Genomic DNA, 26,629 nt, shown 5'->3' on the forward strand with positions numbered 1-26,629 from the left:
CCTGTTTTGCTGGTGCAGTGAACTATTGCTTTTAAGACTTGCACATGGACAATACTCAGAGTATTACACATTGGTGTTTCTCTCCCAGCAAAGATTGCCAGAGTAGGTTCTGATGGATGAGAAATGACAGCTCTTGCAGCAGCAGTTGGGAAAGCTGACACTTTCCAAGGCGGGTATTACCCCCCAAGAAGTTCAGCAGAGCATTTGCCTTGGTTCAGTATGAAGTCTGGCACCTGAACTTGCAGCCCTCCTCAACGATGGCGTGAGCTAAGCCTCCAGACATGCACTTACTGTGTCTCTAATGCCAAATAGCTCCTAAGAGCTTCTATTTATCCTGCAGCTCCTGCTGGTGAGCTCAGGTCTGGGGTGTATCCAGGTCAGGCTGCCAAGCACATCCAGATCCTCTGATTTAAATCTGCAAGCTCCACAAGTTGCACATCACATTTCAAACAGTTGCTAATTGATTCAGCTTTTCAGGATCTCCTAAATCCTCCAAGAGCCTGTAGGTTTAAATAAATTACCCTTAAAAATTAACATTAGAAGAGAAAATCCCTATTAAATGCCACATTCTTTTTTAACTTGAATGCTACTGTTTTAAAAAAATACTAGTCCCTGATATGACTCATATCACTCTTAATCTGTGCATCGCTGAAAATTTGCTTTGACTCTGAGACCAAAACACAGTCTGCTGCTTTCTCTGCTTAGTGCCCAAAGTGCAGACACAGGTGTACACAGTGACTCAGCTTTAAACGCTGTCCTGTTGTTCCCAGTTAGTCCCTTCCAGCAGCAAAGCTGGATGAACAGCCAGGTCCCCACGCCAGAGGTGTTGGCAGCCAGATGCGGAGCGAAGTTAGGAAAGCCGTGGCTCCTGTGAGCACAGCTCTGTAGTCAACAAGAGAGGGGACAGCTGAGAGGCAGAGATGACATGGCAGTTCCAGGCAGATGTCAGGAAGCACCTGGGAGGACGGCTGTTGGGAAGGACTTGCCAGCAGCACTCACACACTGCTGCCACAAGAAACTGCTGCTGGCTGTGCTGGAAATGACAGGGGAGCTGGCACCTTCAGGGAGTCAGCTGGAGGAGAGAGGAAGAGGCCTTGCTCCTGGTTTTCCTACCATATTTATGCGAAGTCCTGCTTCCATCTTTGGTGAAATCTCCCAACAGAGCCATCATTCCCCAGCCCCCCAGGACCCATGGCCATGCAGGGGATTGAGAGGATGCTTGGCCCAAGTGTCTGGGGCAGGGGAGGGGATGAAATGAAGTGACTGTGGGACATCAGGGGCACAGTTTATCCTATGTACAATGCAACATAACAGCTTTTCATTGGAGAATCTAGTGGGAAGGTTGTTTAACCAGTGTGATTAGGAAGCCTTACTAGTGTTATTTCTACCTCCTTGGTATGTCAGTGCACCCTTGGAGGTGACTGATGTGAGCAGAACACCCCTATTCCACCGTGTCCCTGCACTGCTGTTGCACCAGAACAATTCTTGGGGAGGGGGCTGGGGTCTGTAGCAGGAGGGAAAAGCCCTCTGTTTCTCCAAGCAATGGCCCTTCATTGATGGGAGAAGTCACTGTGGAAGATAGCGTGCAGCCTCTGTGGTGACCTTCCCCACAACTGCAGGGCAGAAATGTTTTGGGTTAGTAGCCACCAAAGCAGTTATTTTGGCAGCTGAAGCCTCCTGCTGTCTCTCTGGCAAAAGGGATGGCAGGCACCAAGCCTATTCTCTGCGTTCTCACTGTTGAAAGTAGCCATGCATAATTTATTCTGCCCAGCTGCTGTCGTGGTACAGTTTTAATGCACGCGATTCGGTTACTGCCAGAGCTGGCAGGGACAGGGACAGTCTGTGAGGAGCTGGCTGCAGGTCCCTGAGCCCCTGAAGGTTAGAAAAGGGCAGGTCTGTGCTGTCCCCATCCCTCCCTCCTGCTCACAACCATTGCCATGTGGTCTACAGCTCACAGCCTTTCCTGATGGGATAATCCATGGCTAAACCCTGTGAGTACCAGATGGAGTTCAGGCCTGTTCGTTCTCTGTGTTAATAACCCAGAATGTCATTAATTTCTTTCTTATGCATTGTGGCAGTTTTAGTTGTTGGTTTGTTGGGGTTTTTTTTAACGTAGTCAGATGGTGAAGTGAACACGCTTTTCTGAGATCCCTAGGGAGTTAGTCCAGTGTATATTTGATCATTGTCAGCTTGCAAGACAGCTCTGAGAGTCCAAGATTTGAAAGCAGAGTTACTGTCTGAGCCAGCATGATGAACAAAAGTTATTTTTCAGATGGAAAGCGGCCCTCAGCTCTGCTTTGCAAATGTGAAACCCTGTAAAAGCCATGCCTTCCAGATGCTCACTGCTGAAACCCTGCTGCTATAAGCACCTGCTCAAAATTAAAGCAAATCCATTGCCTAAACTTGAATTTAAGCACCTTCTTATATGTTTTGCTGACCTGAGGCCCACCACCACCCAGACCTCCGAAGCTAATGGAAAGAAGCAGCAGGGAGTCAATGCTGGTAGACGGGAAGAAAAGAGGCAGCTCCCTCCCAAGTTCAAAGGGATGAGGTGTAGGATAGTGCAGGGAGGGAAGATCAGTTGTTTTATTCTTCTCCTGACTGCCATCAGAGAGATGAGGGGTGAAGCCTGCTGTGGCTAGTGGGGGACCCTGGGTCAGTAGAATCAGAGACTGTCCTCAGTTGGAAGGGACTTGCAAGGACCATTGAGCCAAGCTCCTGGCCCCGTACAGGATGGCCCTGAGAACTGCACCATGTGCCTGAGGGGGTTTTGCTTGTGCTTAGTGATGGTGCTATCTAACCACTCAAGTCTTGGCAGCCCTGTCCATCCCTCCTGGTCTGCTTGTATGTATACCCAGCACCTTCAAGGGCTGAGAAGTGACTACAGCAACCTGGTACAGTGCCAAGGCTTGTGGCTCTTTTGAGGTTGGGGCTAGACTGGAGCTGCTGGAGGGTCTCAGGACCTCATCACACAGTGATGAAGATGATCTGGGCCACAGGATGCATGCAGCGGGTCAGGGGCTGGGTCCCAGCATTTCCATCAAGTTCTGGATATCAGCATTAGAGAAATCTGCCATCTTGCTACACTTCGAAGGCATGTTAATTCTCAGTGTAGTTTTATCAGCAATCACTGATTTCTTATGTTTGTTTTTGCTGTGGGGTTTTTCATTTTGAAGAAGGGTTTTGCAGCTTTGACTCAGGCAGTGTCTGAGCCATAGAGGTGGGCACCCACTGCCAAGCCCTGAAGGTGTCAAGGACGCCGTGAATGCTGCTCTATCCCCACACAGCTCTGGTGAGGGAACTGCCACGCAGCAACCTGAAACTTCATTAGAAAAATCACATTCTCTAACTGAGGACTTTGGTGGCACTGTTTGAGCTTGCTGTCAGGAGCAGATGCTTTTGGGGAGCTGCTCTGTAAAGACACCCCTCCCACTCCACAGATGCTCATTGTGGGACGTCCAACTTGCCCTTGATTTTTTGAGTTGAAATGCCCCAAAAGCTTTGTTTAGCTTGCCTCTGTGTGACTCAGCCATCACTCCTTCTTCCCTTCTGCCCAGCTCTCTAGCAGGGATAGAGGTTGGGAGAGGAACAGAACCAGACTTCTCTGCTGCCAGGCAGTGCTCAGGCCAGATGGGTCTGAGTGTCTTGGCCACACGCTGCCACTGAAGGGTGGCCTTGGTGGTGTGAGCAGGCAGCCAGCTCTGGGCCAGCCCCACTGCCTGCAGCCCAGACCCCCTCCTGTCCCACTACCATCCTGCCATCCCACTCTGTGCTGGGGACATTGGAGTGTTATGCCCAGAGAAGGTGTCACTGGGCACAGGCTCCCCTGTGCCTTGTGGCCTCCAGAAAAGTAGTGTCACTTTTCTCAGCACAGCCAAGAAGCCTCCAGCAACAGCCACACCACAGCCCTTGTGGTTTGATGTCGAGCTGAGAGAGGCATAAAGAGCTTACAGACAAGTTCAGGGCTTGTCTTTCTACTCCACAAGCTGGAAAGCTCAGTTTTGTCCACCGAGATCTAGAAAGTGGGAAGAAATCAATCCCTTTCCTTGTCACCATTAATTTGAAGTGTTGGAGATGAATAATTAATTATTTGCATTAGATACTAAAAAAAACTTGATAAAACAGGCTGCTGTGCCTCAGCTCTTTCTTCAGCAGAGTCTGTTCTTCATCGCTGGCTACAGGAGGGATGCCTCGTCCCTGCAGGAGAGAGGGACCCCAGAGCAAGGGGGTCTGCACCTCCTGCAGCCCGGAGGACTTTGACAGCTGGGGCAGGGGGAGCAAAATCAGGCTCCCCTCTCCCCACAACCAGTGTTTGCCTTGACTCACTGCCGCTCTGGGGTAAAACATCCCTGGTGCAAAAGCAAGGTGGTGACAGCCAGGACGGGCAGAGGGCCAGGGCGAGTCAGAGCCGTCCCTCAGCCGGGCCATCCGTGTCCATTGCAGGTTCTGTGGAGAGCCTGTCTCACACGACCTCGTCCCCACAGCCCTCACCGGCCGCCTCCACCCACACCTCCCGCATCGCCGACCCCTCCTTCTCAGTCGACCACGCTGCTGCCGACGCTGCCGCCGAGGAGACCCCCAGCGAGTCCGAGTCAGTCTTCCTCCCCGACTACCTCTTCCTCTCCAACTGCGAGTCGGGCAAGCTCAGCCACAACAGGTGAGTCTGGGGTCTGCCAGATGTGTCGGGCTGGAGCCACCCTCTGCCTGTCCAGGGGTGAAACTGGGGCACACAGTCCCAGGAGCCCTGCCACTCAGGGCTGGCTCCCAAGCACAAGAGGGGACCACCAGCCTAATCCAATTTACAGGGTGCTTTTCATAGCACAGATTAGTGGTTGAGCTTCATATGTTGGTCCTGTCCCTTTCCAGGGTGGGTGGGTGGCTGAGGATCTCACACACAGCCTCCTTCCAGACACCTGCTGTTGCCCAAGGTGCTCCACAAAGTGCCCCAGCCTCCAGTGCAGCTCAGAGGGAAGGGACAGATCTTGTCCCAAACTGTGGGGTTGGGTTTTTTGTTTGCTCTCTTCTAACAGCTGAGAGAAAAGGAAAGCTCAGGTTCTGACCTCTCTCTCTTTGCAGGTGTGACAGCTGGTCAAATTCAGACAGATCTCTGGAGCAAACATCATCAGACGATGTTTTTGTTGACTCCTTGCAATCCCAGCCCTCCTTGTACCTTGTACAGCCGACTAGTGCTGGCACTGTGCACCAGGACGGAGCCCCATTGGCAAATCCCAGCATTGTGTCCAGGAACATAGACATTAGTGGGCCATCCAGTGATTTTTCCTCCTCTTCTCCACTGCTGGGGACGCCGCTGACACCAACGTTTCAGATTGACAAGAGCCAGAAGGCGCTGCCCTACGGTGTAACGCAGCTGGATGTGCTGTCCAACACGCCCCCGCCGCGGCCACCCAAGCCCACCCACTTCTCCGACAGGAGGGGGGACGAGGTGGGCGGCGGGGCCCTCCAGAACGGACACGCAGGGATCTGCCGGGCTCAGGTCACTCTGGTGCCCAGGAGGATCTCCTTATCCAGCTTAGACAACATGAGGAACTGGAAAGGTGAGTGCACTTCCAAGAGCCAGCAAAGCAGCACCAATGTGAAGGATGGAGCTGCCCACACGCACAGAGAGGTTTTGACTTCCAGTTGTGCCTCTCTGTCCTCTGTGAAATCACACACCACCCAAAGAGACACAAAATGCTGCTTTCAAATGAATTAGCAAGCAGGATTCAGGCCTGCCCCTCAGGTTCAGCTCCTGCTCTGTAGAAGCCTCTCAGTATGTGTACACATGGGCAGCAATTCAGCTCTGATCCCCTCAGGGTGCTACATGCCTTGCTACTTTTCCCCCTCCCTCCTCAGAAGAGAAAGCAGTAGAAAAACCAAAATGAGAAGTCAGGTACTGAATTGGGTAATGCCAAACTCTGTTTATACAGGTCAAAGTGTGGGCTTGCATGTGGGAAATGCCTCTGGAGCTGTACTGCTTTGCTACACCCAGTCTGTTCTATGAGAGCTGCGTGTCTTTTCACAGCTTAAAGACCAGGAAGTCAGGGAGACACTGGGGATGGGATGTAATCCCAGTTGAACCAGGGACTCTGCGTGTCCTTGAACAAATCCCACTCTGTCCTTGCACTTCAGTCAGGGCAGTCTGAAAACCTGCTGCTACAGAGCAAGGCAAGGCTGCAAAGCAAACTCTGCTCTGAGCTGAGCTGGCTTTTCCACTTGCTCCTGAAACCCCATCATCCCAAACAAGAGTAGCAGTCAAAACCCAGAATGTCATGGCATCAAAAACTAGCATATGCAGTACGAGAAAGCTTTATTACATGGAGCCACAGAACAGAGGGAGGCAGTTAGAATACCTGGGTGGAAATCATCAAGTATATTGTAGCAATGTGAAAACCTTCATTTTTGATGAGGGAAAGAATTTAAGTTTTTAAGGACAAGCATCCTTTAGACTCCTGCAGTTTGAATGGCCAGACAGTGTGCGGGGCTGTTAGATCTTGCTCTTAAAGCTCAGAAGCTGAAGCAAGGAGATCTCTGCTCAGCCTGTTTATCAGTGTACAGACAATTCTTGGAAGGCTTCTGGAGAAACACCCATTTGGTTAGAATTGCTATTCTTAATTATCAGCTACATTTGGTTCCTCCCTGAAAGGTGCTGCTCTTGCTTCTGCACATGTTCTGCTCCAACACAGCTGGTTCATGTTCCTCCAACCCAATTTACACCAAAACGTTTCTAAGAGGATTAAGTAGCCAAATGTCATGTTATGCTGCTGTGCTGCAGGATTGTCTCTGCCTGACGGGGGCAGCAATGAATTAGTAAGTGCTGCCACTTTTTCTTACCCTAAGTACAGCTGAAACGATTTGAAGGGTTAAACTCTGAATTAAAATGTGTTTAACAAGAAAGATCAGAAAAAGAAACAGGGAGAAAGCAGCAGTTCCTCGGCAGCTTTCCCAGTGAGCGCACTCAAGTTATTAACTTAATTTTTTGCCCTGCCAACCTGCAAAAGGTGCACAGATGTAATTAGCCCAGGGCAAAGACAGCATATGCTGGTGGAAGTGCTGGGAAGGAGGATGAGCTGTAAGGCACCTGTATCCTGGCATCTGCCACAGCCTGGTGCCTCAATGTCTTTTTGCCAAAATAATAAATGAATGTAGCTGTCCCAGGACAGTGACTGTGTCTATCTGAACATGTATCTGCACTAACAGAATTGCTTTGTTCTTGTTTGGCCTTTTTTGCTGGTATCACCAAAAATGCCCCCAGTTGCAGTACTGACATCTCCACCATAGGAGTGGGGAATGGATTAGCACGGTTCCAGGGATTTAAGGCATTCCCATAGAAAAGCCATTTTCTGCACAGAAAATCCCTTTTCAGAAAAGGATGGTGGTTGTAAGCATCTCCCACAGCTGATCTTCTATGCGCTGAATGCTGGATTTTGGGGGTTTTTTGGCTTTTGCTGGGAAAATAAAATTGACCTACACCAAGACAAAGGCCCACTGGCACAAGGAGATGTGGAGACTGGTGATTGTGTCTCTGGCTGTTCATTCCCCATCACCTTGAGCCACTTGCACCACATCAGCACTTCTGGAAGACAAAGCAAAGAATCTTTCTCCTACCATTAAGTTCCCCCATGCACCATTTTCTGTACAATAACAATTGCTTCCCTGGCACCTTAAAAAGCTCCTAAATAAACTTTCAAGAAATAATGAAATAATATTCTCTATAATAGCCCCTTTTCATATAATTTCCCCAATTTGACAAATGGGAAAACAGAGAACGACTAGAGCAGGAACAGCATTTAAATTTTTGCTTGCTCCCACACCAGTCTTTCTCCCCAACTGCTTGTGGTATAGGAAGCATAGATTACAGCTGGATTATACATGAACAGGTTCCTTGGTTTCATCATATTTAAAATAGATGTAATCACTCTTGAAATGCTACTGAGTTGGATCTGGTCTTAAGTGTCATTGGATTTCCTCATTTAGGAGTTATGAAATCTTTATAAAACTCTAATTATTTTAGAGCCATATGTTTTACTCGGGAATTATCTCTGTAAGGTTGCACTGCCTTATCCCATTTTTAATCACTTTTTTTCCTTGCAGCAGACATGGAAGGCAGTTCCTTAAGAAGTCGAGATAAGAGGCTTAGCTTGAATTTGGTAAGTACTCAGCTTGCACAAATTTGAACACTGGCACATAAACTTCAGAGTGAATAATTTCACATGCTGATATTCAATCATTCCTCTCCTCTGTTCAGCAGAAGAATTTAAAAAATGGGAAAAGTGCCTGGCTTTGGGCAGCTTCTGGACAGCTGCTTTGTGGCCTCAGGCAGCCTTTGAGAGAAGGAGGGAGAGGCCTCAATACTGAGCATCCTGTTTTTAAAGTAGATGAAGCTGGGTCTGTTATGAAAAATGTTACTGGTGGCCTCAAGAATTAAACCGTTGACCAAGAGCACCAGAACAAATGGCTTATCCCTTGAAAAAGGGGTCTAAAGAAGCCTATCACTTCATGGTCCTGAGGGATGTCTCTTCTTTACGACACAGGAAAGCAGAGTCTGCCCTCAAAGTGTCTGTGATTGAGGGCTCTATCAGTCCACAGCTTCCTGCCTCAGCCTTTGACAGACACAGTTCCATGCAGCACCATCTCATACCACAATAGCCAGTCTTCTGCCTGGTGCTGCATACTGTCTCATGTGGGAGAACCTTGCTGGTGTTGGGCAACTTATATTTTTCTCCCTTTTGAAAGCTTCCAAGGATTGTAATCACGCGCTCTCAGCACTAACCTGGATGAAATGATTTTCTAATGCTAATTCTCAGTGATCAGAAGTGAGCTGTAGGTCTGTGTCTGCTCTCTCGGCTTCCACATTTGCCAAAATCTCCTTCATCAGATGTTCTCCTTTCAGACTTTTTTTTTTTTTGTGTTAAGGATCCTCCCTCATTTTATAGGTTGGAATTACTGCTGTGAGAGGCAAGTGCAGCCTCGCTGAAGCTGGAGGATTTAAGCAATAAAGTCACCAATAAGTTTGGTTCTAGTTTCCAGCAGTGACCTGCGAAGCTCGGGGTGTACTGCTCCAGAGCTGGAGCGTTCATGTGAACTCCTCCCTTTGTCTCTTGTCGCTCCATCTTGGGCCTGTCTGAAAGGCCCCGTCAGCACCGTCCCGGCCTGGGCTCGGCTCAGGCGTGTTCCCAGCTCGCAGCAGCTGCCGGCCTGGCGGGGGCTGGCCGTGCATTAATGGCCCTGTTTCTCTTTCTCGCCCGTGCCCGTGCAGCCGTGCCGGTTCTCCCCGCTGTGCTCGCCGGCCGCGGACAGCGAGGACAGCTACGTGCCCATGCGCCCCAGCACCTCTCCCTCCGCGCCCGGCTCCGACTGCTCCCCCGACGGCTACATCCCCATGAGCCCCGGCTCAGCCACCTTCACCTTCCCTGTCGTCAGCACTGAAAAACTCACCAGCCCGTTGCCTGAGCTTCCCTCGGACGTGGAGCCCCCTCCAGTGAACCGAGACCTCAAGCCTCGCAGGAAGTGTAAGCCCAGACCTAAAGTGCAAAGCCGGGGGTGCTGACGGTGGGGACACGGGTGACCTCCTGTGACAGTGTCCTCGGCATGTCTTAAAGGAATTCCCCCTCTAGAGGATGGGCTGCAATGCTGCGTGAGTGACTTACAGCACTGTAGCCTGGGATGTGCCTGCAGGGTGGTTCGTGAGCGGAGGGAGAGCTTCCATGGCTGCTCTTGCGGTCAAAGCCCAGGTGGCTGCATAAGCACAGTGCCCGGCTTCCCACTGGGACTGCAAACAGCCAAAGGAACGTCGCCTGGCAGAGACAGCAGCCTAAATCCTGCCACTCTGAAGTACATGTGCTCCTGTCTCACCAGCTCTCTGACCTGCCAGGAATGGGACATCCAAACACTCAAGTAGTCAAACTTGATGTGTGGGCTGTTGGTTAAACCTCTGTGGGGTAGGCACAGCTGTCTTAGTTTAATTAGGAATTTTCTGCAGATGCTTTTGCTGGTGGTAATTTTCCACTCCTGGTTTTTGTGGCATGTCCAAAATCTAGGTGGCACTTCAGAGAATATACTGGGGACAAAATTTAGCTTTGAAGTGGAGAAATTGCCTAAACGTAGCCTATAGTAAAGCTCTTAGGGTTGCAGAGCCAGACTTACTCAGAAATTGGTTCAGGCAGTGCTACTGTAAAGTGGGGAAAAAAGCAAACTCATATCCTTTCTTAAAGGGTTTTGAGAATGCTGGGCACATGTACCTTGACTGGTCACAGGAATGATCCTGATCCCCATGTATAGGACCTTTTTGTTTAGAACAGAACCCAAAACCTGTTACAACCTGTAGGCTGAACAGCCTCTCCAAGGCAGCATATGCAGAGCATATTTGGGGCAAGCATATGGATCTTGTGGGGCATTTGATCTCTTTATGCCCACTATATTTTATTCTGTTATTTTAGGGTGGTTGGGGGACTTTGCTTTCCAGCACTGACCAAAGAGGTCATTTGTTACTGATTTCTGACTTGGTTATGTTCTGTGAAATACTCAGTTCCTTTCTGTTAATATAAAACTGCATTTTTCTAAACTGTCTGTACTTTTCATTGAAAACATAGTTCCTTTTGTATTTACTTACAGCACGACCACCTCCTTTGGACTTGAGGAACCTCTCCACAATCCGGGAGCATGCTGCCGTGACCAGGATGTGGACTGTGCCTTAGTAAGTCAACAAGAAACCTGCCATTCCAATCTTCTGAGCATTAGCATGGAATAGAGTTAAAAATAACTTATCCCACCCCACAAGAAAGTTTCCTGGCAAAGTCCACAAACAAAAATTCCCCAGGGTTACTTTCAGTACACCCCAGGCTTTTGCTGTCTCTAAAAAGCAGGGCTCCCTTTCACAATGGGCAGCTCCAGAGAATTCAGCATCGTGTTTTGAAGGTTCCTTTTGAACAGCCTGGAGCTGGTCTGCACTCTGGTGTGGCTGCTCTGATGGCTAAAAGCTTGGCATGCCTAAACTATAATAGAGCCATTTTTGCACCTGAAAATTAATATAGCAAAGGAGAACCAGATCAGATAAAGATCTGCCTGAATTGTAGACTGGGTGTAGAATTCTTCTCTGCCACACAGCAATCCAGACTTGAACTGTTGGTGTGACCTTTTGTCACTAGAGATTAGTTGTTGGTAAAACAAATGCTTTTGATCCCAAAGCCCAGGTAGTATGGACAGATGATACTGTTGGGCTCCAAGGGCAGCAGAAGACTCATCTTCAGGGAACTTGTGAGCAGGGGAGGACTGCAGCCTGCTGGCTGGGGGGGTCTTGGCACAAAAAGAAAGGCAGCTGTGCTGAAGTGTGCATGCAAAAGCCAGAAATTCCCATCAACCTCATCTCTACACCCCAGGCACTCCAGAAAATGTGAGGTTTTGCTGGCATAAGTGCCAGACAGGGGATTTCCACTCCCCCACTTCAGGATGTCATGTGAAGGGCAAAAGAGACACAAGGTGGAAAGTTTCTCAGTTGCAGAGCCCTCTCTCACATCCAGTCCAAGGCTTGGTTAAGCCCTTTGGCACTGCCTGTTGGGGAAAGCCTCCCAAGCACCCCTGCCAGAGCACTGAGGTTAATCAGTGCTGACACAGTGCAGAGTCCTGAAGGATAACGAGCTTGGGGTGAGTTTGCATGTTTTACACTAACAAAAATAAAAAAGAAGTTATGCCCAAACTAATATAGTGAAAGGAATTATGCTGTTCTTGCTGCACAGAAAGGCCATGTAATTTCCCATTAACCAAGCCCGTTGTGCTCACCTGTGGTAATTTAGTCACCGTGCACCTCTGAGAGTTGTGTTCATGGGAGAGATTTCCTTGTGCAAGGGCTGAGCTAGCCATCTCCACAGCACGGGTGGCATGTGTTGACACTGTGTGCAAAGCCAGACAAGTTTGTTTGCATGTACCTCCAGTAGCTGATTAATTCACATCAGTCTCCAAAATGTGGATACCTGCACAGCCAAGTTACTGCCTCCATTATTACCCAAATCAATGATAGATATCTCTGTGCCCCTTGATGGAGAATTGCTTCAATGTCTTACACTTTCTGTCACAGCAGATAGCAAACTTTCATAAATCCCAGAGAAAAAAGTCAACAAAATCACTCAGCAATACAGCACACTGTTTCTAGAACTAAGGAGTGGCTTTGGACATCCTCTCCATAAAGGCTGCAGCCTTAGTGTGAGTTTATTCACCATATGGACTGTGTCAGGCTTTGGCTTCATTTCAGTGCATCTGTAAGATGCTTCCTTAACCTCTCCTGTGTTTTTCTTCATAGCAATCGAATGAGCTTTATCTCACCAGAAAGAGACGGTATTAATTCAGCAAGAATATTTGCCAATTCAGTTTCCGGAGAAGAGGAAGAAAGTTACATTCATATGGTAATCTTCATTTTCACACAGCCATCCTTTGCTTTATTCTGCTCTGTCACATTGATGGAGAATGCAGAAGTTTGTTTTCTAAGAAAAAACGTTGAGGAGGTTTGTCCTTTGCCTTCTGGTTTGGGTTTTTTTTTTTTTCAAATGATGAAATGGTTTTAAACCACAGACACTGGGACCAATTTACAGAGAGATAAGGGAAGCCCTTTTCCTGCTCTGCAGAACTCAGCTGTTCGCCCACGAATGTTGCTGAGCAGTTCCAAGAGATCACAGGGATCAGCCATATTTACATGAGAACTCATTAAGACAAAGGAAAATTAAATCTTTTCACCTTCTAAAGTGTGCCTTGCAAAATCTCCTAGGAAATAACAGAAAGCCGTTAGTGCACTTCCTAAAGAAACACACCAAATATTGTGCAGAAACAGAACTCCCATTAAAGCCTCTTATTGCTTCTGCTTTGGCTGGTGGCACTAACCCCACTTCCCATCCCATGAAAGAAGAACATCTGGCTTTGTGGCTTCCTTTTCTTCGTTTACTCTTTAGCCATATCTTGCAAAAGACCAGAATCTTGTTTTTCTTTGAATTTTAGGTGGAAATGGATCTCAAATCCATTCATCTGAGCCAATGTCTACAGATCTGGCTTCATAGCCAAAGCACAGTACCAATAGCTATAAAAATATTTTGCAAAACTGACCACAGTCTCCATGAACCATAGTTTCAGATTTTAACCCACATCTCCGCCAGACTGAAATCTGTTCAAGAGGGCAGTTCCAGTTGTAACCATTCCCCATTTGATTTTTCTAGTCAAGAAAAACCTGTCATATGTTTGTGGTTATCTGTGATTTTATGAGATTAATTTTCAGTTTCTAGATTTGAGCAGAATTTTCACAATTTCTTCAAATTCATTAAATGATGATGTTTAAGAGGAGACCCTGCAAATCTGAGCCTTCCAAGGGCTTGGATTGAGAAGCTGGGCACAAGTCCTTCTTGATAAAATTGAGTGTAAATCAGCCTGTTTTGTTTGTTTTGCCAGAATTACCAGGAGAAAAAGGCTCTCACAGTTTCTCTATGCCATCACACAATTATCAGTGTTATGCTGTGGTTAGTAACCAAAGGCACCTTTGGCATAGAAAATTATGTGGGTCCTGACTGTTCTCACTCACATTCTGTCCGTCAAATCTCCCAGCTCACAGTTGTGATCCTGTTTCCTTCTAGGATCATGTATTAAGAGCATTAAAAGTTTCTCTTCTTTCCTGACAGGAACACAGACAGGCCACATCTCCATACAGTGGTGCTTTTCCATGGACAAGGAAATCTAACCTTGATTACTTAGCACTGGATTTTAACTCTGCTTCCCCATCCCCTGTGCAGAAGGTACGAGTCATCTGAAAAACCCCACAGCCTCCTGTCTTTTTGTCTGCTGGGAGGAAATGGGGACCCAGGGCTGCGTTTTGCTAGGTGCCCAAAGTGCCAGGATGAAGCCAGTCGTGTTTCCAGCTGACTGTATTTGTGCCAGGCTCAAGATTAATATAATAAAAGCATGTTTAGGGTGCTGACAAGGTGTCCTTCGTGTGACTCATGGGGATGTCATTAACACGAGCTCGGCACAGGGCACGGGACTGTGCTGGGATGTACAGCCATGAGGGCTTGTGGGCAAGCTGGTTGATGCTTGCAGGATCTCTGCATGCTCCTTCATTCTCATAAAGTCTCCACAAAGCCTTTCCTGCTAGTTTTCCCCAAAATCTCTTGCAGTAACAAGTTTGCAGCCCATGATAAATTCATGGGGTAAAACTGTACCATCTCTTATAACCTGGCAAAATGTGCATCTTTATTCTTGCATCACCAAAACCATTTCAATTTCCTTTGCAATGCTGAGAACATACATTCGTTGTTCCAAAGAACTTCTAACCTGCCCAGGGGGTGGGTAGGTCCCACTGCAAAGCAATGAACTGTTGTCATTATGTCCTGTGTATCATTTTCCCCATCAGCCAATACTCCCAGATGCAAAAGACTCCTAAGCTTTCTCATTTAAACCCTCCCTGTATCTAAAATCAGTTAGGTTATCCCTGCAGCAGGATCACTCAGATGAGGAAAGAATGATTATCTGCATGGAAATAGCCAGCACAGCATGTTTCACTCGCTTGCTTTGCTGGGCTGAGTGACAGGGTGACAGATGGACAATTATAGCTAAAGCAGGCTGTAAAGCAATGCTTTTGTCAGCTGATGTCACTGTGAGCTTCAAGGTGAAGTGAAGCAATCAAGGAACGAGGGAAAGGGAAAACAGAAAATCAAGCTAAGTTTCACTAGCACCCCTTTTCAACCTGAAAATTAATACATTGGTTTTTTCCTCTCTGTCCCACAGAAACCTTTTCTGTCTGAGGAACAGAGAGTGGACTATGTCCAGGTAGATGAACAGAAGACTCAAGCTTTACAGAACACTAAGCAGGAATGGACAGATGAAAGACAATCAAAAGTGTAAAGGAAGAAGATCTGGGATCTGGAGGGGTTTTTTTGCACTGGAACCACAATGTTAATGAAGCAGCTATCACCATAGAGCTCAAAGGAAGAGGGAGTTGTAAGATGCTTGCAGTCTGTAGAGGCATTTTTACTGGAAACTTTTGATTTCAGCTGGAAATAGTATGTTGAGTGAGCGAGTGGTTCACTGATGACTCAAGAAATGCATTAGCCTTTTTACTGCCCTTACCAGTAAGCTACATGGTACCATTTTCTGGCATGATTCTGCAATGAGTCATACACTTAACATTAACAAATCCACTACAACTTGCATTAATCTAGTTCGTCCTGCCTTCTCCTTCTGTTGCATAATTCCTAGTTGCTAAAGCTATTTTTTGATATTCCTACAAATGCTGGAGGTGCTCGGAGTGCTTTTATGGCAGCGGGCATCTGACAGGTTTTGGTGACTAATCAACTAAGGGCTAAAATACTGAAACAATAAAAAGAACTTTTTGAATATATAGTGCTTAAGCAAAGAGAATTTTGAAAAATATTTTTCTCCTGAGTTTAAAAGGTCTGACTGTGAGCTGATGCTGTCAGAATTCAGAACAGGACTATGTACCCATGCGACTGGAACGCATGGTCTTTGACCCTCTGGATGACGGGCATTGTATTAAGCTTCTTCCCTCCATTGTGGCTCATACTTGTCGCTTTTCTGTCTGATTCCTACTAATGTTTTCTCCCCTGTCATGAGAAGTGTCTTTGGCACAGCACAGCTGCTCTTCTAGCAGGAGGCTGCAGCCACACAGCTCTTGGCTGGCCAAAAAATAGAAAGGGAAGCTGTGAGCCTGTTTCTGCAAGCCTTGAGAGAACTGGCAAAGGATCAAGAATGCTTTCATCTGAGCGGCAGAAGAAATGCCATTGGAATTGCTGGTAGCAGTCGTCAATCTGATTGTTTTACTAGACCCACCCCAGAAAAAAAAAGCATTAGGAAGTGCAGCATGCTCCAAGAGAGGCCAGGAGCCTGCCAAAACAGGACAACAATGTGCTCACGCAGCGTGAGGACCTCTGGGCTCAGGAAGCTTATCTACCTTGGGACTTGTTACAGGCACTATCTCAGGATGACACATGTGTATAGTTTATAAGATATTTAACTTTAAACGCTTGGCTGCAGTCTTTATTTCACAGTGGCACACAGCTACTTGACTCATGGAAATAGGAAGTGATGCCAAGTGACCCACACTGGATTTGGTCTCACAGGCTTTGCTCCTGTAGGTAAGTCCCAGTAGCCATAAGAGGTCTGATCCTGTCAACATGGACAGGCAGACAGGACCCTTACGAAAGATTTCTTCTCTGACAGTGCCAATTCGCTGGCCTCCCTTCATGTGCCTGTTGTTACCACGTTGCATTGCTGTAACCTGACATCCCAAAACTGCTGATCTACTGAACAGAGGTCATAGAAACATCTTTGCAGAAACCACTGGCATTTCAAGGCTCCTACTCAGCTTCCTTCCTACACCCCCTCTGCTGCAGCCATTCAGGCACTCTGGGAGGCCGAGTCGCACGTCCTGCGGGAGAGGCAGTGTAGCCAACAGAAACACAGTTTTCCTCCTACCTCAAGAGAGCTGAAGGGCTTGCAAGTCTCACTGCTTCTGTAGCCCAGCCCCTGGGGATCTGTGGTGACCAGGCTCTCAGTAGGTTACTCTGCAAGAACAAGGTTCACCAGCGCCTTCAGTGACTGGGGCATACTGGGCACCCAGGCCTGCGGGCACCAAGTGTCCCAGACTAGAGCTGCTTGGAAAACTGGGGTTACTCCTGCAGATAGCTGACCTGCTGTTCCCTCCTACTCTGCTCCTCCCCCCCCCCCCCCCACCAAAGCTCTCAAATGAAAGTTGATGTTCATAAAAATTTTGAAAATAATACCGACTTTACCATATATATCTTGTCTGTCTGTTGTGAAATTTAGTTTGTTTAAACCCAGCTGTGTTGTCCTCTAACTGATTTAGCAGAGCTGTTGAGCACGCATGCCCTGGGAGTGGTATTGTGACAGGGGCAGGGTGTCTGGGGAGAGGCAGTGGAGATCTGCACCTGCACAGAGGTGTGAGAGAGAGGGAAGCATGGAAGGGCCACAGGTACTGAGACCTTTGCCTTTCTGCTCTAAAGAATTGCCTTTCTTTCCAAGTGTGCAAATAACACGTGTCGCTGAAAGCTCTTGGTGTGCACTGATGTACTGAAAGGGTTAAAAGACCAGCTAAGAGGTGTTTTAAATTAGGGACAGACAACCTCCACAAAGGGTGGGTGAAGTTCTGTTCTGCTACCGCAGATCCTGGATTGTGGAGTGATGGCAGGGCAGCCTCTGATGCGGATCGGAATCACATACAGATCAGCTCGTGTTTGACTGGAGTGTCTCTTTTCATGCTGTCAGAAAATCTTCTGAAGTGGAAAAACACCAAGTTATTGGAGACAACTGACTCGCTTGTTATTCTAGTTTATTGTAAAAATATTTAAATTTCAACAAACCTGGCTAACAGATCATTCAGAAGTTTAGAGAAGAAAGAGCTCTCTCGGGATTTTTACTCCCCTAAAAGGACATAAGCATATAGTTTGGCAGGGACTGTCCTTAGATCAGGATGGCCCCTTTCAACTTCCCGTGTCCCCTGCTTGCCCTCACAACACTCTTATCTTGATCAAATGCTGCTCACTGGTTTCTAACTTTCACTTTTAACTAAGCTAAGTTTGAGGGTTTATTCCAATTTTTCATGTAAGGCCTGTTTTTAGCCGCTGCTCCAGGGCCCATGACATGCATTCTTGTGCAAGTACAACACATGAAACAGGAGCAATTAAAAAAATACCAGGAAAAAAATTTTAAAGCAGAGCAGTTCTCCCCAAAGGCTGCTCTTTTCTTTTCTGTTGGTCAAATTCCACTATGTTTCAAAGATGGTAAAGTGGAGGAGGATGGTGGGAGGATGGCAAAGGCCAAATCTGCTGTGGCCACCCCACCACTAAGGATTTGGGTGTGAAGGGAGCTGCAGCAGCCACAACTGACAAACTTGTGGGCCAGTACCTGTAGGGCCAGCTGATGGGAGAGGAGGGGTGTTACAGAGCAAAAAGGAGTCACTGTGTAGTTAATTCTGTTCTTAAACCCTAATTCCTTGGCCAAAGAGGAAAGAAAACCTGAAAACTGAGTCAGCTTTTGATGGTGTCATGTCTGAAAAGATAGCCCAGGCCAGAACCCTTAGTTCCAGTTAGTACCAGCTCTGGGGCCAGCCAGGCACACCCCTGATGGTGTCCTCTTTTTGCCATGGGTCTGTTACTTGCATGTATTTTTTTCAAAAGTGTAACAAGAGCTGATGCAGAGAGAGGCTCTGCACCTAAATGAGCATGGGATGGCCAGAGGTCTCTTAGCAAACTCTTGTCTGCTGAGGGAACTGGCATTGCCCAGCCCAGGTCTTGTAGTGCCTTCTCCAGCACTGCTGGGGCCTCTTGTTAAAAATGGGGAGAAGCACTAAATGAGCAGAATAGTTTTAGTTCAATTGGAAATGTCACCCTGTGGAGCTGGATGAAGCTTGGTTGCAGGATGATGGGGAAAACCGATGGTTTGAGTCCTGTGGTTGTTGTTGGGGCCATCAGCTGGTTCCCCCCACTGATGTGTTTAATATGGCCTTACTCTGCCCTCCTTCAATGACCACACATTTAAGCAAGGCATAGCAGGTCCACCAACTCATTTGCTTTTTGGACCAAACTGCATTTTACATTTATAACTCCTTTATGACAGGAGTCAGCATTGATTTCCTTACTGGCAGCAATGAACACTTAACCTGAGAAATGCCAACAGCCATGTAACTGGAGCAAGGTGTTCTCAGCCAGCTCACTTTGCCAATGGTAGCGCCTGCTTTCTTCATTGTCACTAACTACATCCTGGATGTAGATTTTGGAGCTGCATTCACTTGCAGTGATTCAGAGGTTTAGTAACTCAAAGACCATCAGATGCTGTGATGAGAGCGAAGCACAGGGCAATGCCTTCCCTTTGTCCCCCTGTTCCACGAAACTTGCTCAGGTTTAAAAAAAAAATAAAAGCCACCAAAATAGCAGACTTTTGCCATGTCAAAGCCAGGATATTGTTTGTTTTCAAATAAAAATAAACTTTTGTCTTGTGCAAATGAAGCATTATACATTTTTTTGTATTTGTAAATCTGTGGGGAAACATTAAACAGTCATCTCTGTTATGAAGGGGCAAGTCGTTGCTAGAGGGAAGGGGCTCACCTTCCTCATGTTTCATTGTGATGTTTGGTGTATATATTTGCACATTAAACTGTATCTTTTTTCTAATAAATTAATATAAAAGGTAGCTGTGATCTTTAATTATTTTGATAAGTGAAGGTGCTCATGGGATAAGTTCCCACATTCTTCATTTAATGCTTTTTCCATTTTTTAAATCTCATTAGCTAGTGACTTATTCATATAAAATATCTGGATGCAAATTCAAACAAATTTGCAAACAGATGTCATACACCTGTGTATCAGGGAGATTATTTGCAGAATATGAACTATGAAGTTGTGACTTGGACTCATGCCTGTATCCTCCTGGGACAGGGTGAGCTGCAGCCTCCCAGTCCCAGCCCCAGCTCCTGACCATATCCCTGCTGCTGCCACAGCCCAGGGGCAGGAAGGGGCCACAACTGCTGACCAACCATGTAGACCACAAGCACAAATTTATTCAGCACATGCTCTGGGCTTGGATACAAAGACTAGTTGTTATTTAACCCGGTCTTTTAATTGCTCTGTGCTGATGAGTGTAGTTGCTGGTAATATAATTTCCACATGCAGCAAGCTAGGGACATGGGATCCTTTCAATGTGCACATCTCAGGATTTGGAAGATGAAACAAGGCAGTCTATGGGAGCAGAGCTGAGCAAGCCTTGCTGCTAACAAGCCAGGTAGTTTGGAAATAGTTTATTGCTTCAGGCTAGTGCCACTTTTGGACCTGCATGCTTTGTAATCCTGGCTGGAGACCCACTGCAGTGCATCGAGGGAGGTGTAGTGCTTAGAGAGCCGCTGATGGAAACTTGGCCGCACAGCTCAAGACACACAGACACGTGTGACTTAGATAAGCCTTCGCCTGCAGGCTTGACAGAAGGGAACTGCGTGACATTTTGTGTTTGGTCTTCAAGGGAGGGCAGGTCAGAAAAATAAAAGGTCAGATAAAGCCTGACTCTCGGTTCACAGCTCTTCCGTGTCCTCTGCCCAGCAGAGATGGGAACAGCCTTTTCATCAGAGAGCACTTCCCAGAAAAGAGACCTCCCTCTATTGCACCAGAGCCTTGGAGGGAAACAACTGTGTCAAAGCCACCATCAGCCCTGCCACCATGGAGTGAGCCAGGAAGCTCCCAGACTTCTCACATCTCTGTGCAAAGTACTTTAATGATTGGATAATAGTAATAGTAATAGTAATAGTAATAATAATAATAATAATAATAATAATAATAATAATGTGAAAACACTGACAGCAAAATGTCTGGATATGTAAGCACTTGCATCTGTAGAGGTTGGCCCCTCTAGTTACAACTGCAGTTTCAAACCACAACAAATACTTCCCTGTAGCAAAAAGCCACAGGGCAGCCAGCCAGGTAGCAAAACCAGGTTTTCATCATGGGGTGTGAAACACAAACCTCTCCAAAAAGGCAGTAACTCCCTACCATAGAATCATAGAATATACCTTGGGTTGGAAGAGATCCCCAATAAACGCTGAAGTCCAGCTCCTGGTCCTGCACAGCACAGCCCCAAGGATCAATTGTGTGCCTGAGAGCATCGTCCAAACTCTTCTTGAGCTCTGCCAGGCTGAGTACTGTGACCACGTCCCTAGGGAGCCTGGTCCAGTGCTCACCCTCTGTACGAGCAACCTTTTTCTAATATCCAGCCTTTTGGCCCACTGCTTTTTGCCTCTTCAACTCTTTTGGTTAAAGTGCAATTGCTTTGGTCTTTTTTAGCTGGAGATGCTCAATAGAGCATCTGCCTTAGGCATTCCTTCGTAGTCCTTGGGCTCTGTATCAACTCAAGGCCACAGTGGTGATATCTCATTCTCTTTGGGAGATCTCCAAGAGTTTTGGCAAAGGAGCCATATTTTTCTTCTGATTTTTGATGTGGGCTTTGCAGGACAGTGATTCCCCCCAGGCCAGTGGTAGTAGCAGATAAAACACTGAATTTGTGGGGTCTTAGTTCTGCACTTTTGCCAGCAACTTATGCAGGCTGCACACTGTGTTTTGACAGGTCTTAAGATCGGCATTTCCCCATCAAACAGCATCTAAAGCTCCTCTTCCCGTTGTTTAGGGCAGAGAGTACAGAGGGACTCAGCTATCAGGTTATACATATTTATGGCAGCACACTGGGAACCAGGGGGTACCACATCCAGTGCAAACAAAGGATGCACTGGCAGAGGCTCAGCCCATTCCCACCTGGGGAGCTGATCCCAGGCCCTGTTGTAATGCAGGAGTGAGCAGGGAGCAACCCAACCTTTCATTCACTGTCCTGTTTTGTTCTACTTTGATTTTCCTTTCACATCTGATTTTAGCATAACCTCATTGTTATACAGCCCCAACATCCTGCTCTGACAGCTTTGGGATCTTGGCATTGGCATATCCATCACTGAGTAAGAGCCTGAAAAGCCCTTGCTCTCTGGTGGGCTCTCATTGAGGGCTTTAAAGCTTAGAGCAATTGGAAGGGATGTTTTCATTGCTTGTGTTTGTGGTGGTTGTTGCAGTTCAGTTTGCTCCTTCACTCAGAAATGCTCCATTCTTTGTCCAGGAGCTCAGCTCCTTGGAATTGCCTCTGACTATGCTGTTATCTTCAGATGGCTGGGTTTGCTATTGCTGTTGTCATTTCTCAGCATCCTTCCCCACATGAGCAGCGTGGGGGACACCCGCTACGTATTTTTCCCCAGAAGGGAAAAACCACAGATCCCTCCCATGAAGCATCCATTCTGCCACCTACTCCAGGAGAATATTGCTCTGCCAGCACCTTGGTTTTCTCTGGGAAGGCACAGGGTGTTTTGCAGAGTTACACAACAATGAAAAGGGCAAGACATCAAATAGAGGCAGCACTGGCAGGTATCTGCAAGCACTTGAGGAGGTTCCAGAAGGCAAATACAGCTTTTTCCAGATCGAAGTTCAGGACAAGCTTGAAGTGCAACCTTTTATACAGCCTGAAAGAGAGAACTCCTCTACCAAAAGACATGGAGGATTGAGCAATACAGGGATTCACAAAATCCCCGAGGTCTCCATAACTCCTCCATCTCTCTGTTTGGCATTAATGTAGCTTTCAGGAAGCAGCTAGGCTTATCAGGCAAAGGGAGACTCCCAAAGGAGTCCTAGTGGGGCTTGGGTGCCTCCACCACAGCGGCATCCAGCTGAGATCCCTGTCAACAGCCAGAGTCTGAGACACTGAGCTGTTCCCTTCAAACCTGACCTGCCTCAGGATATGCCTGACCAGGGACTGCATTATCCCGACACGGCTGTACCCTGGTGCAGGCAGCCCCAGGAGGGCTACAGGGACAGACTGACCCTCTCCTGCTTCCTGCTGCTGCTGCTTCTCCTGTTGAGCAGCCTCACACCCACAGGGCGGTGCCCAGGCCCTTTGGGGCACCAAAAATCCAGAGGCTGAGAGATTTGCCCTTGGCCATAGGTGCAGGTGACTCCGTCAGTCACATCTTAGGGTATGTTCATTCAGACTGTCAACAATTTATTTTAAAGCACTGAGCAAGCCCAATGTACTGACACTGGCAAATGAAGTTCACCCAAAATGGTAGGGGCTTCCCAGCAGAAAATTTATCTGGCCTTTGGTGTATATTTTTTCCATGAAGATGAGGCAGGCAGCAGGACAGCAGGCAGGCTGTTTACAGTTCAAAAATAAGAGATGTCTTTTTAAAAGTGTTTTTAAAATAAAAAACAGAAGATTCATCATTTCTTTGGTTTAACTTCCTCCACAGTTAGTCAGAAATCATCAGGAAATGGCACCGAAGGAAATCCGTCCTGTTCTGCCTGGTCAGCACAAGGAATGTGCTCACGCAGACGACAGTGGGGGGGGGTCTGTCTCTTCCCAGGCAGAGCTGAGCAATGCACCAGAGACAGCTCAAAAGTGAACTTCCATGACATGTTAAGACAAAATGACAGGGAGACAAAATAAAGATGGATTTCCACAATCAGCACACTCAGAATCTGATTTTTGCACTTAATGAAAATTTGGAATGATTCCAGAAATGTCAGTAATTCGTTTTTCCATGTCTATATACAGAAAAAAAACCCAAAAAAAACCAAAAAAACAAAACAAAACAAAACAAAAAAAAAAAAAAAAAAAAAAACCAAACCAAAACAAAACAAAAAAACACCAGAAGCACACTTTACCATCCATACACCACTTCAGACTTTTCTCTAAACAGCTCTGAATGTTAAATGATACCCAAGGCTCAATGAATAGATTCATTTTTACTGCAGACCTGCCCATCTCTCTGTGCTCTTCTCACCAGTGACCATACCATTACTCCTTCCACAACCCACAGCTGGACTGGACTGGACTGGCTCAAAAAGTGCTTGAATGTAGCTGTTTACCTCCAGCCTCTGTGGATCAAGTTGGGAGGAAAGGGTGTTTATTAAAAAATGCCCTAGGGTATATCACCGTGTCCCGCAGCCGTAGGGAGGAGGAGAGAAGATCCAGCAACAGGAATTGTGCAGCAAGATTGATTTGTTTAATTATTTTAAAAACTCTTTTATAGACTTCTTTCTTCATAGTCTAATTGGACAAAGTATCAGCCACCCCTTGGGGGTGATTGGCTAAAATCCTAAAACATCCATTGTCAAAATATTTTTCTACTGTACCATAAACAAGACTTTTCAAGGTTGCAGGTGTTTGGTTGTTTACAGAACTCTGCTACCTCTTCTGTGAGAGAGAAAAGTCTCTCACGGGCTTAGAAAATAGCAAGAAAATCCTTGCTAGCAGCATTTTTGTATCCACAGATGTTTTAGTGTTATTCCACCAGGTATGGTTACCTGTACATTTGTGGCTGCAAAACCAGAGATGTGTAAGCGAAAGCCCCATCCTTTTCCATTGGCAACATAACGTTAATCCTCCTAAGGAGCTCTTGATAAATCTGCTGACCACAGTTCACTGGAAAAAACAGAGGGAAGAGCACATGGAGTGGCTGGTGTCTATTGGGAGGAGGTGAGAAACAGCTATGCAGGAGCTGGGGGTGAAGAGAAGAGCAGCTGTATCCATGAGGTTTATTTCAATCCTGCAGATGAGACACTGCGCAGAAAAGGTTGAGTAGGTGAAAAACCCCAAACCTCACTTATACAGGATAGTACAAAGCCTGTATCTTTTCTAGAAAGAGATCACAGAACCACAGAATAAGCTGAGTTGGAAGGGACCCACAAGGATCATTGAGTCCTGCACAGGACCATCCCCAAGAGTCACACCATGTGTCTGAGAGTGTTGTCCCTGTTACTGTTTAGAACTGTACCTGCACTACATTGTTCTACACCAGTGAGTAACCTGTGCCAGGTAAGGCAGCAAAGCATTGTGCATTTGCTCTTCTACCACTCTTTAGCTCTCTCACTTGTGCTTCCCCTGCAGAGACAAGCACTGGCAGGCTGACCCTCATGGCCTCTTTGGTGTCACAGAGAGCACAGCCCCACGCATGCTGGCAGGTCCTCAGGCTGCTCCAAGACAGATACGGAAAATACCCTCTACAGGCAGAGAATCAGGTGTGTCCCAGACTGTATACAAAGCCTACACTCAGAAAGGGAAAACGGTTCTGAATTGCATCTTGTGTTTATCAGGATTATTTTTGCTATGGCTGCCTTTGATCTGCTTCCTGGGGAAGCAGCAGGTTCAAGGAGCTCTGTGGCATAAGGAGACCCCTGAGGTCCTTCTGCCAGGGAAAGGCTCAGCATGGAGCCCGTGCCTGGCTGTGGGAACGGCTCTGTGTGCCCACCAGCTCCAGCATGGGGAATTGGCTTTGCCTGACATATCCATAAGCTGCTGTTTTTGTGTAGAAGCCCTGTGCAAGCTCCTTTTGCTCTGTGGATCCAGAGGAAAACACACCCCACTGCTTGAACCCTGGGGAAAAGTCTCAGTCTTGTACCTGGGTAAGGGAAACCTGCAGCCTCAGGAGGAGGCAGAAAAAATCATATTCCACCAGAAGGCTTGCCAACCTTCTAAGTACCATATCTTAGCAGCTGGTGGGATGTGCTTTCTCAATAACCTTTTAACTCTGAATGGTCAAAAAATACTTAAAAATCAGATTTCTCTGATAACTTTGACACTCTGCAGCCAAGCAGAGTTCTCTGCTTGAAAAATGTTGACACAAAGGCTTCCTGGTGCTGCAGAGCAGCGGTCCGTGGAAGATGGGATCAGTAACTCCAACCCAGGGTTGAGCAACCTGTTTGTAAAACTGTGATCTGGCCACTTCCCCGGGGAGCTGATCGCTTCCCCTCCCCATCAACCCTCCCAGTACAAAGGGCCAAGGGCAGGGCAGGCGGGGGAAACCCAGCAAGGAAAGCTGCAAGGCACAGGGTGAGACAGTGCTGAGCAAAAGGCAAACCCTACCCTGCTGTGCCCAATGCCTACCTGCTGCTTCCATGGGGAAATTACAGCCCAGGAGCCTCCAGTGCATTCAATCCACTTTGATGGGAGGTTGGCAGCAGCTTTAGGGTGGGCACAAGGTGTCCAAAGATGTCTGTGGTTGAGTGTGTAGGAGCTCAGGGGAATACAACTTCCACATCCCAAAACATCAGCTTTTATTTTGGCTTGGAAAGCATGCAAATAGCTGTCCTTTAAAAGGTCTAGAGATAATCCTTATCTGCTGTTCACATCATGTGTGCCCTGGAGGCCGTCACCCCAAACAGCAGAGGGGAGAAAAAGAGGAAACTACTTTGGTGAAAGAGAGCGCTTGGTGCTGGCAAAGGCTTTCCATAGTGGTGGGATCTACTTCGTGCTGTGATTGCTTTTTTTTAATAACCAGCCATGGTGATGAGCTCCCCCACTTTCTGCTTAAGCAATAGCCACCAGTGGTGGTTGTGATGGTTTTAGACTCTGGGAAGACAGATAACGTCAATAGCTAAGGGCCATCAGTCTTGCTCAACAGCTGAGGGCTGCTTGAGCATGTGCCAACCAAAATATGGCTGCTATGTAAATATGACCATAAGTCAGTCATCTTGCTCCATAAATAGTAGGCAGCCCAGGGCCTGTTGAGCTCTCCTGCATCGCAGCAGGCTGCAGGACAAGAGCTGCCCTTGAGTAGGGACACCTACTCCTCAAGGCTGAGAGAATCCTTGTCACATCAGATGAAGTGAATTGGGAATAAGTGTGCTGAAACTTTGAAATCTTAGCTAAGTGATACAAAGAATTGGCTGGGCACATATAGTCCTTCAGACATAAACCATTGACCAAGTCTGTGTCTATGTCTGGATAAAACTGCACACAGAGTTCCCTGAGAAAGGAGTTTAGAATGCAAGGGGGTCCTTCTTGAGCCTTGTGTCTCAACAGGAAGCTCTCCCCTGACACTTCTGGCTGACCTGTCCTCTCTGCAGTAAATAATCGAGCATACCTTGCCATATTGCTACTTCTCTCCTACAGGTGAAGTGTGTCACTCCATCCACAACACAAATCTCAGGAAGCATCACAAGGCAAAAGCAGAGGGGAGAGAGAGCCAGTGGATCTCTTTTGGCCAGTATCTCCCTCTTGTCCTTGCAGCCAAGACCTGGGGGTGCAGGTAAACCCAAACCCAACCTCTGCT

At 47.1% G+C, this 26,629-nt stretch overlaps 1 protein-coding gene across 7 annotated transcripts in view; it reads left to right on the forward strand.

Annotated features, from left to right (window-relative positions):
* The window catches only part of GAB3 (GRB2 associated binding protein 3), a 65,124-nt gene extending 47,043 nt beyond the window's left edge, over positions 1–18,081 (forward strand). For 5 of the 7 annotated variants that reach the window (XM_069015350.1, XM_069015352.1, XM_069015354.1 and 2 more), the window contains 8 exons: positions 4,444–4,657; positions 5,077–5,555; positions 8,092–8,147; positions 9,257–9,509; positions 10,612–10,693; positions 12,293–12,395; positions 13,653–13,766; positions 14,755–18,081. In XM_069015350.1, the coding sequence (XP_068871451.1) occupies positions 4,444–4,657; positions 5,077–5,555; positions 8,092–8,147; positions 9,257–9,509; positions 10,612–10,693; positions 12,293–12,395; positions 13,653–13,766; positions 14,755–14,871 (1,418 nt within the window). In that variant the 3' untranslated portion in view covers positions 14,872–18,081. The remainder of the gene's footprint in view (positions 1–4,443; positions 4,658–5,076; positions 5,556–8,091; positions 8,148–9,256; positions 9,510–10,611; positions 10,694–12,292; positions 12,396–13,652; positions 13,767–14,754) is intronic. The other 2 variants (XR_011150935.1, XM_069015351.1) reach the window with 2 other exon arrangements.
* The last annotated feature ends 8,548 nt before the right edge of the window (positions 18,082–26,629 follow it).

This window comes from Aphelocoma coerulescens, chromosome 4A (assembly GCF_041296385.1).
Source record: "Aphelocoma coerulescens isolate FSJ_1873_10779 chromosome 4A, UR_Acoe_1.0, whole genome shotgun sequence".
NCBI classification, from domain to species: domain Eukaryota; kingdom Metazoa; phylum Chordata; class Aves; order Passeriformes; family Corvidae; genus Aphelocoma; species Aphelocoma coerulescens.